Genomic DNA, 17,019 nt, shown 5'->3' on the forward strand with positions numbered 1-17,019 from the left:
CTCCAAGGTATTTATAGTCCTCCACAATGTCCACACTGACCCCCTGGATTGAAACAGGGGTCAAGTGTTTCCTGGTCTTCCTGAAGTCCACGATCAGTTCCTTGGTCTTTGCCACGTTGAGCTGCAGATGATTCTATTCACACCACGTGACAAAGGAGTCGACCACAGCCCGGTACTCTGTCTCATCATCCCTGCTGATGCATCCAACCACCGCAGAGTCATCAGAAAACTTCTGAAGATGGCAGGTCTCTGTGCAGTGGCTGAAGTCTGTGGTGTAGAGGGTGAAGAGGAAGCGGGAGAGGACAGTCCCCTGTGGTGCCCCTGTGTTGCTGATCACCTTGTCAGACACACACTGTGGGAGACGTACATATTGTGGTCTTCCTGTCAGGTAATCAACAATCCAGGACACCAGAGAAGCATCCACCTGCATCGCTGCTAACTTATCACCCAGGAGGGTCGGCCTGATGGTGTTGAAAGCACTGGAAAAGTCAAAAAACATGACCCTCACAGTGCTCACCGGCTGGTCCAGATGGGTGTAGACACGATTGAGCAGGTAGATGATGGCGTCCTCAGTTCCGAGACGAATCATAACTAACCTCGTATTGTGGATGAATGATCTCAGTTGTTCTCGTGACTGAAGTTTGGCCTGTGTACAGCATCCTGCTATGCGACTGCATTTGTCCCTGACCACCAGAATCCCTCACGTTAACTTTTATCGAGTGGAAAAAAAGTTGGCGTTCATCCTCCAGCTTCACTGTGCTAATGTTATGCTAACATAGCTGTGTCGCTAGCAATCACGTAGCACAACATTATATACCAGGTAGTCCAACTTCAGTAACCCTGCAAACGCCACTGCTGTTTAGTTTTCTGTCTTCATTTATGCTGGAAGTGATAGCAGAGCTGTTTGAATTAGTTTCAAAAATCTCTCAGTCAGAACATGCTATGAAATGTTTAGGTGGAAACTAGCGCGCTAACTTCCTGTTAACTTCTAACTCCGTTAAATTTAATAAATTCTGTTTTCATGGATGTTAAACTTAATTGTTACACCTGGTAAAGCAGCAACGCTGATGATTTTATTAAAGATGAAAGAATTTAGACCGTTTTTAACTCTTAGTGTTCGTTTGACTTTGGGACCTGAAGCGGACGGAGTTTTAGACCCAGATTACTCCGCGAAGCTCCTCACCACGGCAGCCGTAATGCTCTGACAATCCATCAAGCAATGCGGCTTCGTAGCTTACCAAAGTTCTACTAAAACATTTTTTAACAGATTTCTGCACGCCCAAATCGGTTCGAGGTCACGAAGCACAACCAGAATTCATACATAAGACACACTCTTGATTTTTGAGAAAATTAAAGGATTGTAAGTCCTTATAGTGTGGAAAATATGTTATACAGAAGAAAAGAATATATCGCGATATATATTGTTACCGCACATGCTTCAAATTATACCGCGATATGGATTTTAGGCCATATTGCCCAGCCCTAACTCCCAATTTATTTACAACATTTGAAACATACAGTGTAGCTCCGTCAAAACACTCCAAGGCCAAGTGAAAGTGCTGAGAGGGAAAAAAAATCATGATTAATGATTTATTTAAACTCATAAGTGGGTGCAGCAGCTGAGCTTTGACCTGTGAGCTGCAGCTTAAGCTTCTTTTATGGTTCAGTGTTTAATGTGTAAACTGTTTATCACTGCAGAGACGCCTACAGGCTATCTACTGTTCAAAAGTGAATTGTTATACACAGTGCAGCAGCTGACCGTTGACCTGTGAGCTTCAGCCTCTTTGCTGGTGTGAAGTGTTTAATGTGACGCAGTCTGCAGACACAGACGACTGCTGACGGAGAAGAAGCAGAGGATTTTCTCTGTTTCTACACAGACCTGGTCCAGACAGCAGAGAGCTGCAGAGTGAAGACGTTCATTGGAAGAAGCTGAGTAAGTTCAACGTCCTCTTTGAATCCTGGATCAGGAAGTGAATATTTGGTGTTTAAATAAGGTTTCTGTCTTTGACTCAGTCTGCTGTCACTTTGTTTCAGAGAGAAAAGGAGATTTTAGATTAACTGGTGTTCCTGCTGCTCTAGCATTAAAGGACAGTATAGGTGACCGCGCTGATGCCTGTTTATAATTTCACCAAAGCTAATAAACTGTTGGCTAAATTTTCTTGTTTTCAGATGTAAACAGAGGTGAGAGGAGCAGATAATAAGGATTAAATATTATGCTGAATAACTAAATTCTGCTAGTCTGTGACGTAACTCCCAGCAGCATCGCCTCATTTCTTTGACCTTTAACATGAGTTAGCTTAGCTAGCAGAGCAGCTATCTCTGCTGTCTGTCATGTGACCGAGTCAAGTGTGTGTAGTAGACTTGTTAGCATAGCTAGCAGGCTGACAGAGGCTAGCAAACTGTGTGAACACTTTGTAAGAGGTGAGCAGTAAAGAGAAGGATAAGGAGCTCCTCCAAATGCTGATAATGCACTTAACCTGAATTTTCTGCTTGTTACATTATATGTGATGTTCAGTCAAAAACAATTACTTAAATTAACATTATTATTAGTATTATTATTATTCATAACATGGCTCCCTACTGTAGTGGTTTGAACAACTGATCTGTGGTTATTGTGTCCCTGCAAATTCAACAATGCGCCTCAATGCAAAGCATCAAATAAATATTTTTATTATCAAGTCCTACTGGATGAATCACCGTAGCTCTGACACACTCATTTTTATTGGTAGTCACCTTGTGAGCAATGTTCCCTCTAAGCTGCGCACGTGCGCAATTCAACCTGCCAACACGGACGATGATGCAGTTCTACACTGCAATCATCGAGTCCATCCTCACCTCCTCCATCACCGTGTGGTACGCTGGAGCCACTATCAGGGACAAACAGAGACTGCAGCGTGTTGTGCGCTCTGCTGAGAAGGTGATTGGCTGCAGACTCCCATCTCTGCAGGACCTGTACACCTCCAGGACACTGCGGCGTGCAGCTCGGATCTCAGCTGACCCTTCTCACCCTGGACACAGTCTGTTTGACCTGCTCCCCTCAGGCAGGAGGCTCCGGTCCATTCGCACCAGAACCTCTCGCCATAAGAACAGTTTCTTCCCCTCTGCTGTTGGACACATGAACAATAACCGTATGACTGTCCCCGCCACAAACACATGACCCTACGCTGTGTCACTGCATCATTCCATGTTTGGCACTGATCACCACCTGCACTCATGTATATATCTTTCTACGCAGCACTCATAATTCTTATTCTCATGTATATATCTCATGTATATCTCATGCACATATCTTTCTACGTAGCACTTTTAATTCTTATTCCTACTTTTATTTTTTTCATGTCTATTTAAGCGCAATTTATGAGTTTGTTTGCACTGAAGCACCGCAGCAATTTCCTAATGTTGTAAACCTGCTCAACATTTGGCAATAAACCCCTTTCTGATTCTGATTCTGATTCTGAATTGCGCACTGTTGGCACGGTCTCTGCGCAGAGAAAATCTGTGTTGCGCACACAAAAAGAATTCTTTGAAATTAAAGTAAACCAATCAAAACATGGCATTTAGTTGTTAAGAAACGGAGTGACGGCGTGTTTGAGATGTGAGAGATTTGAGGTGTTTAGAGCAAATCTTGTGTAGTTAGTGTGTAGTTAGTGTGTAGTCAGTGTGTAGTTAGTGTGTATTCAGTGTGTAGTTAGTGTGTAGTTAGTGTGTAGTCAGTGTGTAGTTAGTGTGTAGTTAGTGTGTAGTTAGTGTGTAGTTAGTGTGTAGTTAGTGTGTAGTGTAGTCAATAGTGTTGTTGTGTGTGTCAGAACAATGAGGCGACTGCTGAGTGTTACAGGTGTTACAGCAGTGATACATCTGCTGCTGTCAGGCCTGCAGGTATCAGGCTGTTGTTCTCCTTCATCTCATAGAGGACAGAAATTATTTTTTGGAGCGGCACAAATAATTTGTGTGGCATCAGATTTGATGCAGAACAGCTGATTGTTCTGTAAATAGTTTGAAATGTTTATTTTAAAAAAACACCTTGGCTGCATTTTTAGGTAAACAGCTGCAAAAAACTTTGTTTGCATAACTCAGTTACTTTTTTGAAGAAGTAACTATATAATTAACTGCCCAACTGTCAGGGGTTTTGACATTTATTTTCACAAGTAAGAGAAAATAAGACACTTGCAGACCAAATCAGAGAGTTTTAAGACATGCGCATGGGTGTGTGCCTCTCAGCAAAATCACACACACAGAATGCATGTCTTGTTCCTTTATTTATAGGGTAAGAAACTGATTACATAGTACTTCCTCTTTTCAGTTACAGGAGGAGAGTTCAGGCATTATCTCAACCTGTCTGACCTTTCAGACTGGGGTAAAGAATACAGAAGTTTATCATGCTTATCTGACATCACAGATACTAAAAAAGAATACATTGCGTTTGTGTTAACAAATAGACTCAGTTACGTGAAAATATATGAACACTAGAAAATAAAACACACTTGATTATATTGTATTTGAATATAAAGCACATTTGATTATACTTGATCATATTGCATAATAAAAATCCTCTATCACCAACATTGGTCATTATTTACTGTATGTTGCAGACAGAGTTACAGACTCTCTCCCAGACCACAGACTCATAATACAAGTCAGAGCTTTATTAAAAAAAAAAGAAAGTTGTGTTTTCAAAATTGGAGTTCAAGTTTTTTTTTTCCTTCCAATAGTGTTAACATACTACACACGTCATGAACAAGATTTTTTTAAATTTTCATTGTAAGTGGGCTAAAGCAGTTAATTAAAAGTAGTCCATCAACTGAAAGGTTTAAAATGTTCACACGTGTTGGACTGACTGAAGCTTCCAGTCACAGTGACTCAGTGTGTGTCAGTGAATGCATCGTGTGTGCTTCAGGCTCCACCTAGTGGACTGATAGCAGAGCAGCTGATGAATTTGAAGAGTGTGGCCTTTTTGCACACAGCCTGTAAATGTCAACAACAAAAGGAGTGTGTAAAACATGTATATTGTAGTGATGCAGTGTACTGTGTATATTTATACTGGCAGTATGGAACATGATTATTTGGAAATGCCTAAAATGGAAATGATCATATACTGTGAGGTGAGGTGTGGACAGTGGTTGTGCTTTTGTAACATTGAGGCAAGGACAGTGATTAGTGTTTAGGGGACACATCATTGGTTTTTATTAAAAAGAAACAGTTTCTCCACTGTGGCAGGTCGTAGGCGATTTTTTTTTTTCTAAACTGTCTCTAACTCTCACTAACCGCAACTCTCCATCAAACGCCCACATTTTGTCTGAGGGGTTTATATCGCTGTCATAGCTCGCGGCAAAGTTCGAACCGCTTCCTGAACCAGTCACGTGGTACAGCCGGGCAGCGAGGCTTCGGACGTCATCATTTTCAGCTCCTCCCATAAATGAAGCAAGCCTGGATACGCGCTTCGCGGAAACGCCCCCTCCATTACTCGACACACGCTTCGAAGCCTCGATACAGAACGTCACATCACTAGTTAAAGCTGAGTAAACACTGACCCCAGACCAGCACCGTGATAAAGTGAGCTGCTGCTGCTGAACTTGAACAGGTAACAAAGTGATGAGCAGTCAGGCTGCAGGTTTCTACCTGTTCATGTTTCTACAGTAGAATCACTTTGAAGTGTCTTTGTGCTGTTTCATCTTTGATTTGTGTTCATAAACACTCAGAGAAACATCACGTGACCTCATCAGGATCTGTGTTGGTGTGTGGGGCTGTACCTCAGCTTTATGTTGTTACATGCTCATTTGTTCATTTTACACAGTAACATCAAAGTAATGTTATGAGGAGTAATGAAGTAACGTACTCCATTACTTTTAATTAAAGTGTTCTGTGTAATATGTGTAATAATGACTGTTTTGAGTAATGACCAACACTGATCACAACAAAGAGGAAATGCCTCCAACATGCACAAACATTTGAGCCACAACATGCAGTTAATGTGCACAAATGTCTTTGATATGCTGCTCAGTGATGGTGGTGACTGTCAGAGCAGAGCTACTGAGAATCAATAAGTAATATCAATGATGGGATCAGAATCACTAAATTCTTCTCATCCCTGTCAGTATCATACATGTGCTGTATAATGTGATAAATGTAGAGGTGCTGGCTGTTCTCTCACTCTGCTGTTTAGCTGTAAAGGACGCCTCCCTGCCTTTGTCTCATTCATGACCTTTAATAGTCTCTTCTAACATGCAGAGATCTGTATGATCTGTTTCATAGAGTCTAACCAGCCTGTACAGGTAACAACAACAGTCACTGCATCACTGACACACAAACGTCATCTCTGTCAATAACAACATTCATACATGGAATAAAAACACATCAGTGGATCATTGCTGGAGCTGATGTTTGTGCTCCTGGTGCAAAGGCTCTCAGTTTCCTCCTTGAAATAACATCAGTGGTGGGTCAGCGACATGCTTTCTTTCCCTCTCAGGTTTAAATATCTGGGACTCTCCACCGTTTGGTTTTAGAGCTGAAGAAGCTTCTCTGATGAAACGTCTTCCAGAAACTTAAAGACGTCTCTTTTCTCTCCAAGCTCCTTAGATCACATGACCTGGATGACTGAACCTACAGACATATTGACCTGGTTTCATGGTCACATGACAGGTCAGAGGTCAGCGACTGTAACTCAGTTCCTCCTGTTAATGTGAACTCACTGAGTGTTTGTGGTTTACCTCTCAGACTGACTGAAGACGATGATGGAGGAAGAGGAGGACAGAGCAGAGTCTGCAGGGTCCAGCTGTCCGTCTGTGAGGAGTGACCGGTCCAAAGGTCATAATCCAGCCTTCAGTGGTGAACCTGGAGCAACGAGGTCAGAGAGCTGAACTCACTGAGTAACAGAAATAATTCTGCACTGACATTATAATCAGTGTTGACTCTGGTTGATTGTCTGACTGTGTTTGTGAGCTGAGAGGAAATGAAAATGAGTTTGTAACAAAAATCAGTTTTGTCCAGTTTTCCTGTAAAAAGCTGAACTCTAATCTAAGAGGATGTTACTGACAGGAAACAGCTGCATTATCTGCAGTCTGTGTGATCACAGCTGCTTCAATCATGTTTGTGTCTGCAGAGGTCAGAGGTCACAGTCTGCAGGGTCCAGCTGTCCGTCTGTGAGGAGTGACCGGTCCAAACTTGAACCTCCACTCTTCAGTGGTGAACCTGGAGCAACGAGGTCAGAGAGCTGTGATGACTCCTTTACATGTTTGTGTTTCCTGGATAAATATGACCTGAAACATCCTCAGATTGTTACAAAGATTCATTAAAAAGAAAACAATGAAAGAGAAAAGATCCAAATGTTCGACTTGGTCATTTGCTGTTTGAGGACAGTGATGCTCATATCTGTGGGGAAAGTGTGACCTGAGTGGGTTCATGTTTGTCTTTAAAGAACAGAGCTGCTCTGATTCTCTTTGTGTCTGATCTGTTAAACAGTCTGAGAGGTCACACAGAGACCCAGCAGCTAAAGCCTGGATCATACTGGCTGCTGTTACTCCATCAGGACAACACTGAACCACAGTGGTGTGGATGTAGTGGATAAATCCCACCATACTGATGCTCAGAGTTAACCACAGGGAACAAAACCAGATGTTACCTTCAGATTGTGACCTTTGGAGTGGACGATGCAGATTTCAATAGAGAATAAATGTTGTTGTTTTTCAGCTGTGAAGAAAGAATCTAATTTTCTGAACTTAAGAATTTATGATGCTGGAAACAACATGGAGACTATAACACAACATTTCCACTGTGTTCATAGAATGAATGTAAAACTGTCAGACATTCATTAAATATGCAAAATGTCTACAGAAGCATCAGAGGGTCAGACGTGAAGCACTCAGTGATTTTGATCAAATGACTCATCAGTTATTGATCTGTACTACACTGATCTACCACGTTAGTAAAGCTGGTGTTCTGGTGGTGGAGGGAGACTCGGATCATGTTCTGGTTTTGGAGCAGTGATCTGCTGATGGTTCAGTTTGATGAGCTTCTTCAAAATCATCCCTGACATCACCACTGAAAGGACGTCCATGAAAACAGACTGAAAATTACTGATATGTTCACAATCTGAGAGTTTAAAACTTGACAGACTTGATTCAGATGAAGTTATTTGAGCAGAAACTCCTGGATCTTTATCCTGTGTGGATCTAATCCTTCATGGTTCCTCCACAGAGTGGAGCAGCAGAGCTCAGAGGTTCCCAGTGGTCAGTCTGCCCAGCAGCATCAAACACAGCTGGACTCCATATTTATGGTCTGTACATGTACAACAACTACTGTTACATCTGTTCTGTTCACAGTCATCTCCATGCTGCTCTTTGTAGACCAGTGGATCGTCAGTGTGTCCAACATGGATCTGATGTTTGGCTCCATGATTTCAGTCTGATTGGCTCATTCATAAATATTCTGTTCCAGCTGCTGGAGGACAACATCATCACTTTTGTGAAGAACGAGCTGAAGAAGATCCAGAAGGTTCTGAGTCCAGATTACCCAGAATGCTTAGAGAGTCAGAGGAGCAGCAGCAGCAGAGAGGCGTTTGTGAAGATCACAGTGGACTTCCTGAGGAGAATGAAGCAGGAGGAGCTGGCTGACCGTCTGCAGAGACGTAAGAGGATTTATCTAAAGATTTAAGCTGCTGGATAAATGAACATTTTCCAGAGATGGAAGATGGAGCAACATGTTTTAAAGATTAGTTCTTTTTGGAATTGAGTGTTTATTTTTCTTCTCATTCAGAACTTCAAGCTGCAGTTTGTCACCGTAACCTTAAATCCACCCTGAAGAAGAAGTTCCAGTGTGTGTTTGAGGGCATCGCTAAAGCAGGAAACCCAACCCTCCTGAATCAGATCTACACAGAGCTCTACATCACAGAGGGAGGGACTGCAGAGGTCAATGATGAACATGAGGTCAGACAGATTGAAACAGCATCCAGGAAACCAGACAGACCAGAAACAACAATCAGACAAGAAGACATCTTTAAAGCCTCACCTGGAAGAGATGAACCAATCAGAACAGTGCTGACAAAGGGAGTGGCTGGCATTGGGAAAACAGTCTTAACACAGAAATACAGCCTGGACTGGGCTGAAGACAAAGCCAACCAGGACATCCAGTTCATATTTCCATTCACTTTCAGAGAGCTGAATGTGCTGAAAGAGGAAAAGTTCAGCTTGGTGGGACTTGTTCATCACTTCTTTACTGAAACCAAAGAAGCAGGAATCTGCAGCTTTGAAGACTTCCAGGTTGTGTTCATCTTTGATGGTCTGGATGAGTGTCGACTTCCTCTGGACTTCCACAAAACTACAATCCTAACTGACCCTAGAAAGTCCACCTCAGTGGATGTGCTGCTGATAAACCTCATCAGGGGGAAACTGCTTCCCTCTGCTCGCCTCTGGATAACCACACGACCTGCAGCAGCCAATCAGATCCCTCCTGACTGTGTCGGCATGGTGACAGAGGTCAGAGGGTTCACTGACCCACAGAAGGAGGAGTACTTCAGGAAGAGATTCAGAGATGAGGAGCAGGCCAGCAGCATCATCTCCCACATCAAGACATCACGAAGCCTCCACATCATGTGCCACATCCCAGTCTTCTGCTGGATCACTGCTACAGTTCTGGAGGATGTGCTGGAAACCAGAGAGGGAGGACAGCTGCCCAACACCCTGACTGAGATGTACATCCACTTCCTGGTGGTTCAGGCCAAAGTGAAGAAGGTCAAGTATGATGGAGGAGCTGAGACAGATCCACACTGGAGTCCAGAGAGCAGGAAGATGATGGAGTCTCTGGGAAAACTGGCTTTTGATCAGCTGCAGAAAGGAAACCTGATCTTCTATGAATCAGACCTGACAGAGTGTGGCATCGATATCAGAGCAGCCTCAGTGTACTCAGGAGTGTTCACACAGATCTTTAAAGAGGAGAGAGGACTGTACCAGGACAAGGTGTTCTGCTTCATCCATCTGAGTGTTCAGGAGTTTCTGGCTGCTCTTCATGTCCATCTGACCTTCATCAACTCTGGACTCAATCTGCTGGAACAACAACAAACAACCTCCTGGTGGTTTAAACCATCTCTCCACCAGAGTGCTGTGAACAAGGCCTTACAGAGTCCAAATGGACACCTGGACTTGTTCCTCCGCTTCCTCCTGGGTCTTTCACTGCAGACCAATCAGACTCTCCTACAAGGTCTGCTGACACAGACAGGAAGTAGCTCACAGACCAATCAGGAAACAGTCCAGTACATCAAGAAGAAGCTCAGTGAGAATCTGTCTGCAGAGAAAAGCATCAATCTGTTCCACTGTCTGAATGAACTGAATGATCGTTCTCTAGTGGAGGAGATCCAACAGTCCCTGAGATCAGGAAGTCTCTCCACAGGTAAACTGTCTCCTGCTCAGTGGTCAGCTCTGGTCTTCATCTTACTGTCATCAGAAGAAGATCTGGATGTGTTTGACCTGAAGAAATACTCTGCTTCAGAGAAGGCTCTTCTGAGGCTGCTGCCAGTGGTCAAAGCCTCCAACAAAGCTCTGTGAGTAAATCTGTGATCATGTTTATTTTTAAAATGTTGATTAAAAGTGGTCATAGATTTCTTCCATGACAGATCCATGTCCTAAAACCATGAGACAGCGTAGTTGTATAGTATAAAAGAAAAAAGGAGAACTTTTGACCACAATATTGTAACTTGAATGAACTTTTGATACAGCCTTTAAACATAAAATTTATGAACAGAATCGGTGACAAAGGGCAGCCCTGGTGGAGCCCATCACCCACCGGACTTATTACTATCCAACGTATTGCCGGCTATGCCAACCAAGCTCTTGCAATGGTTGTAAAAGGATCGAATGGCCCGTAGCAATGGCCATAAAATGTTTCTCAGTTTTATTATTTTCAGTCACATCTGTTTTTGATTATTAACTGAATATTTTAAAATTCAAGCTTTTTATGTTATACAAAACATCATATTTTCTTATGATGTCTTGTATTGATTCTGAAGGAATAGTTTTCATCAGTATCGCAGATACCAGCCTGAATTTTACTTTGTATTGGATCAGAAAGGAAATCAGTGGCATCACACATCACTTACAGCAACTTCAGTACCTCTTCATTTTAATAAACTGGGGGGAGTTGCACCAAGATTCAGTATGAGATAAAGAATTATTTTTAACTGTAAGGTTGGAGAAATCTGTTGTTGGAAATTGGAAGAACGGGTCATCTTAAAAATCACTGCATTGTAGTTTTATTCAGGCCCCTTCAATCTGTGATCGCTGTTGCTTTGCATTGTAAATGCTACTATTACAAAAGTCACAAATATTAGTGTATGTGTGTGTTGTTGGGTAATAAACCAAAAGAACAGAATCTACCAGCACCTCACTGATTTCTGCTTAAAAACAATAAAAAAGCAATAAAGCTCTGATTTGTTTGGTTGATCTTGTCTCCCTTCCACCTTGATTTCAGACTGAGTGGCTGTAACCTGTCAGACAGAAGCTGTGAAGCTCTGTCCTCAGTCCTGAGCTCCCAGTCCTCCCGTCTGACAGAGCTGGACCTGGGTAACAACAACCTGCAGGATCCAGGAGTGAAGCTTCTGTCTGCTGGGATAAAGAGTCAATACTGCAAACTGGAAACGCTGAGGTCAGATCAAGCAATATCGATTTTTTTTTTCATCAATTAACATCATTTAATCAATTTCATTTGGAAAAAATTAACATTGTGTGTATGTTTTGTTTTTTTAATGAATCCATGCAAGTCACAGTAAACTGCCACATTTGTCTTTTGTAACATGAGGCAATAAGGATTCCAGCATGTCCTGAAACAGTGTTGAAATACTGTAAATGTAGTAGCTCCTCATGGCACCATGAATATACTTTAACACAAGTGTTTCATGTCTTCTTGTCATCCTTTCTTCAGACTGAGTGGCTGTAACCTGTCAGACAGAAGCTGTGAAGCTCTGTCCTCAGTCCTGAGCTCCCAGTCCTCCCGTCTGACAGAGCTGGATCTGGGTAACAACAACCTGCAGGATTCAGGACTGAAGCTTCTATTTTCTGCAGTGGAGAGTCCAAAGTGTACAATTCTCAGGTCAGGATTCAGTCTTTTCTGATGATGATTTAAAACCTGAGTCAGGTCGATAAATGGCTTACTCATTTACAACAGACATGATTTGTCAAATCACCTTATATCTAACCCAAAGGTCCTGTGTTTTACTACTTTGATTTTTTAGTAAAACACAGGACCTCTTAATATTTATCTAAGAGACCATATATAATTTTTTTCCCTGGATCATGTGTGTACCCTCCTGGTTGGAGCTCCAGCAGCCTGTATCAGTGAATGGGACTTTAAATGAAATTGCTGCCCCTGTCAGGAAGAGGTCTGAGTGACACACAAAACAGAAAATATGAGCACTGCATGTGTCTGAGGCTACTCAGATACAGACCTGAATGAGACACTAACTTTGTCTCTGAGAGATAACTTTTATTATTAAATACACTTCATTTCTCATCTGTGTAGAGAATGTAGAGTTTGACATGCTAATATTACAAAATGAAAAATCACACTGAGTCACAAAGAAATTGTTTTGGAGTATTTATGGTTCAGCTGATGAAATTGTTCAAACAAACCAGTAATTTACACCGAAACAGCACAAGTGAAACTTTTTCGAGGGACTTACACTAAGCTTGTCCTGGTACACCTGTAGAGCCCAGCTTCTATGGACCATGAGCTTAAGTTCTGTGCTGCTCTGATTTATTGCCTGTGCTGTCTTTCAGTTCAGCTTTGTCGAGTCTCTGGTAGGATTTCTTTTACATGACCTGTGTAAAAACAAAACAGGAAACACATTAAGCTGAAGTAAGATGCACAATTTGAAAAATGGGGCACAAAAAATGTTGCTGCTTTCTGGAAAGTGCGTCTAAGAAGACCCAATGGAGAAAGTGAAGAGAAAAATCAAAGATTAAGAGGAAGAAAATGGCAGAGGCAGTTTCTCTTGGACTGCCTGCAGATGGGGTGAGACTCTAGAAACAGGGATGATTGGAGAAAATGCAAAGAGGCCATAGGATAAACCAGGAGATGAATACTCTGGTGTTCTGGGGATAGTGGGAGTGAGAGGGAGAGATGCCAGTAAATGATTTCAAGGATAAATTTGAGAGAATCAGAGCTAAGAAACCAAAGCAAGTGGGGAACTACAAACATATGGACAGACTCATAATTAGGCCAAAGACACATTAAAGCAATTATTACAGGTTTAGAAACAGGGATGGATATGAAGGAGCTTAGCATGAATTTGCATTGAGGAAAGAATAGCAACGAGCATCAGAGGAAACAGTTAGGAAAACTAAAAGGATGTACTGGCAGGAATACTGCAGTACTTTAGGAAGAACTACCGTATTTCCCGGACTACAGAGCGCACCTGAATATTAGCCGCACAAGCTAAAATCAGGGGAAAATCCTGTTTTGTACATACATTAGCCGCACCTGACTAAAAGCCGCAGGTGTTTCAATGTTGACTTATCATATGTAAGAGAATATGCACAAAGCGAATTGTCAGGAAAGAGATGGCTGTTTGGAGACACACCCCTTTTATTAATATTTTGAAAAACAAGTTATGGGTACATATTTGCATAACTTTTTAGGTATATGTACAAGTAGCGGTAATTACAAGTACAAAACATGTACTGTGCTTCATAAATGAGTAACAAATGTAGTACATAACAATAACCTACAGCACACCAGAACAATTGATTCGGACTACCTTTTAGGCTCAGGTGCAGCGACACGGCTTTAACAAGAAGAAAAGTCAGTCATTCACCACCATCTTCCTGCGCACTAAAACCACCAAAGTCCTCTTCTCCAGTGTCGGAAACAAACAGGCTCAGGGTGGCTTCGTCATCCACTCTCAGCTTCTTTCTTTCGTTGTCACTTTCAAAACCAAAGAAATCCTCGTTGTCAGTGTCAGAGTCGAACACCCTCAGAAGGGCCGTGGCGGTGTCCTCCTCTCCATCATGCAGCATTCAGCCCTTCGAAATCTGTTGGTGATCGTGGATGTTTTCACACTTTTCCACGCTGTCAGAATCCAATGGTGGAGTTGGGCATAACTTGCTTTTTGCAAGTTTATCGCCGCTCATCATCCAGGCCTCCAGCTGAACGGGTAGCGCTACTTTGAAGTTTGTTTTTCGCGCTACCTCGTACTGCACTACGTTGCCTGACGGATGGACATGTGACCAACATACCACTCTTGAACCCCGATCCTTCCGCCAGGCAACGTAGTGCCGTACAACAGCGGAACAAACAAAACAAATCCGCTCATGGACAATCCATAGAAAAGCCGCACCTGACTAAAAGCCGCAGGGCTCAAAGCTTGTGCAAAAAGTAGCGGCTTATAGCCCGACAATTACGGTACACCAGTTCAGAATGTGTGGAGTACAGTTAAGAACATGAATGCAGACAGGAAACAACAGCAGCTGTTGTAAAGTAAATTCAAACTCCTTCATTAAATGCAGCTGGTTGAGTTGAAAACAATGGAGAATGATTGTGTTACGTTGTTTATTCTCTATAGAAATGGAGCAGGAGTGCATGTAGAGCTGGACGTGGGCTGTATATACATGCGTGTATCTGTTTTGTCTCTGAGCAGAGAAAACAAAGCGCTGGAAATGTCATATTGAAATGTTAAATCAGGAAAATCCTGGAGAAGAGGATAGTTCTAATGTTCAGTTTGTAATGTTGAATTCAACACAGCTCTTAAATGCATAAAAATGACTTCACCTGACGTCAGACTGAACAATCGGATTAGCTACTGATATTGATTTAACCCGTTTAGACCTACCATAGAACCAAGTCCGCCAGAGCTTATATTATATTTTTACATGCTGTAGAGCCATTTTTGGGAGCATTTCAAGTTGCTATACATCAATACAACCATTACAGCCTAAATTTTAATAATATGTATTAAGTGCATAGTAATTACATAAATTGCAAAAAAGTGCAATAAACTACAAAAAAATTGAAAATCGTTTTTGTTTTTTTTAACATATATTTCTAGTTAGAGAAATTTAAGAGGCTTATCCCTCAAAACTGTAAATACAAAAAAGTTGCACAAAATAGTTTCCCACCTCAGGAAATTTATTTTGAGTGCCTTCATAGTTTTATTTTTGAAATACACCAATTTTTATATACTGCAGGAAAAACGAAAATAAATATTATACTGCAAATTTGCAAAATAACAGCATATGCATCAAAATAAACTATTTCCAGCAGAGCAATATGAGTCCTAAGCATATGTGGAAGGAAACTGTAACCTAGGACAAGCTGATGGCATAAGATGTAAATACAACTCCTCAGGTTTCATATGCAAAAAAAATTATTGCGCTAGCTCACGTGATTACAGTGCTACCGGGATTTAAAAATAGTTGCGCAAAACGGAGTGTGCCCACTCTGACCAGTTTTAAAGGGTTAAAGCAAGAAAATATGGTATTAGCATTAGCTGCCAATTCCTATTCACCTAAAATTAGCATTACCTGCTAAGAGGTATCTTATCTTATCTTATCTAATGGCAGTCTAGTTAGCATTAACTCCTCACTAATGTAATGCTAATTCACATCAAATTATCTTTAGCTTTAGCATTAGCTGCTAGCTTCAGCCTACCTAGCACTAGCTGCTCACATTGTTAAAAGGGAAGAGAAAACGATATTAGCATTAGCTTGTAATAATTATTCACCCCTAATTAGAATTAGCCACTAATGGCAGCATACTTAGCATTAACTCCTCACATCGTTATAATGCAAATGATGCTAACTTGCATTAAATTAGACTGCTGTTATTAGCTAATGCTATTTAGCAGTAGCTGCTCACATCGCTATAAAGCAAAGGAAAACGATATGAGCATTAGGTTCTAATGCGTATTTGCCTTAAATTAGACGTAGGTGGGCAGCACGGTGGCACGATGGTTAGCACTGTTGCCGCACAGCAAGAAGGTCCTGAGTTCAATTCCACCATCAGGCCGGGGTCTTTCTGTGTGGAGTTTGCATGTTCTCCCCGTGTTTGCGTGGGTTCCCTCCGGGTACTCCGGCTTCCTCCCACCGTCCAAAGACATGCAGCTTGTGGGGATAGGTTAATTGGATAATCCAAATTGCCACTAGGTGTGAATGTGCGAGTGAATGTGAATGTGAATGGTTGTCTGTCCCTGTGTGTTAGCCCTGCGACAGACTGGCGACCTGTCCAGGGTGTACCCCGCCTTTCGCCCTATGACAGCTGGGATAGGCTCCAGCGCCCCCCGCGACCCTGAAAAGGATAAGCGGAAGCGAATGGATGGATGGATGGATAGACGTAGGTGCTAATGGCGGCCTACTTAGCATTAGCAGCTCAGATGTTGTAATGCTAGGGAAAAGAGTGTTAGCATTAGCCGTTCACAATGTTATAAAGTTAAGGGAAATAGTGTTAGCATTAGCTACTCACATTGTTAAAAAGTGTTAGCATTAGTGCATAATGCTAATTCACATCAAATTAGCATTAGTTAATAACGGCAGCCTATTTAGCATTAGCAGATAATGTTGACCGTGGCCCACTGGAAAAGTTAAGAACTAAAGATTTAGGAGTGTTTCTCGATAGCTCTTTCTCGTTTGAGAAACAAATAAATTCTGTTATTAAAACCAGCTGTAAGGTTTATATTGTTGATTGTCATTTATGCTTAGAAATATTTACTCATATATGCTTAGAGTTGTATAATCGATTGCATGATGATAGAGGTTTGATCCTGAGTAGTCTGTAAAGACTCTGTGTGCCTTCCAGAGTGCTCTGGCATGCACACACCACTTGGGGCCATGAGAGAGGTCGTACCCTCTCTTACTGATTTATGGTGTAGGACAGGGGTCTCAAACTCAATTTAGCTGGGGGCCGCTGCAGGCAGAGTCTGGGTGAGGCTGGGCCGCATTAGGTTTTCCACAAGAAAGGCATGGTTAAAAAATTCCAATCTTCTCAAATCTCTTTATTTTTATTTTTTAACACAAAATATTAAAAATAAATAAACAAATTAAGAAT

General features: G+C 41.8%; 2 protein-coding genes across 2 annotated transcripts in view; both read left to right on the forward strand.

Annotated features, from left to right (window-relative positions):
• The window catches only part of LOC146640684 (protein NLRC3-like), a 151,635-nt gene that overhangs the window by 129,570 nt on the left and 5,046 nt on the right, over nt 1–17,019 (forward strand). The window contains exons 2-9 of the mRNA XM_085400044.1: nt 5,320–6,636; nt 6,712–6,841; nt 7,097–7,198; nt 8,191–8,269; nt 8,431–8,620; nt 8,749–10,528; nt 11,455–11,628; nt 11,905–12,072. Coding sequence (XP_085256170.1) covers nt 6,726–6,841; nt 7,097–7,198; nt 8,191–8,269; nt 8,431–8,620; nt 8,749–10,528; nt 11,455–11,628; nt 11,905–12,072 — 2,609 coding nt within the window. The 5' untranslated portion in view covers nt 5,320–6,636; nt 6,712–6,725. The remainder of the gene's footprint in view (nt 1–5,319; nt 6,637–6,711; nt 6,842–7,096; nt 7,199–8,190; nt 8,270–8,430; nt 8,621–8,748; nt 10,529–11,454; nt 11,629–11,904; nt 12,073–17,019) is intronic.
• Nucleotides 1,749–17,019, forward strand: part of LOC146640689 (protein NLRC3-like) — an 83,692-nt gene continuing 68,421 nt past the window's right edge. The window contains exon 1 of the mRNA XM_085400045.1: nt 1,749–1,933. The gene's annotated coding sequence lies outside the window, so the exon portion shown is untranslated. The remainder of the gene's footprint in view (nt 1,934–17,019) is intronic.

This window comes from Rhamphochromis longiceps, unplaced genomic scaffold, assembly GCF_057381845.1.
Source record: "Rhamphochromis longiceps isolate RC_006_pf unplaced genomic scaffold, R_longiceps_female_GT1.1 unmapped_scaffold_4, whole genome shotgun sequence".
In the NCBI taxonomy this organism is placed as follows: domain Eukaryota; kingdom Metazoa; phylum Chordata; class Actinopteri; order Cichliformes; family Cichlidae; genus Rhamphochromis; species Rhamphochromis longiceps.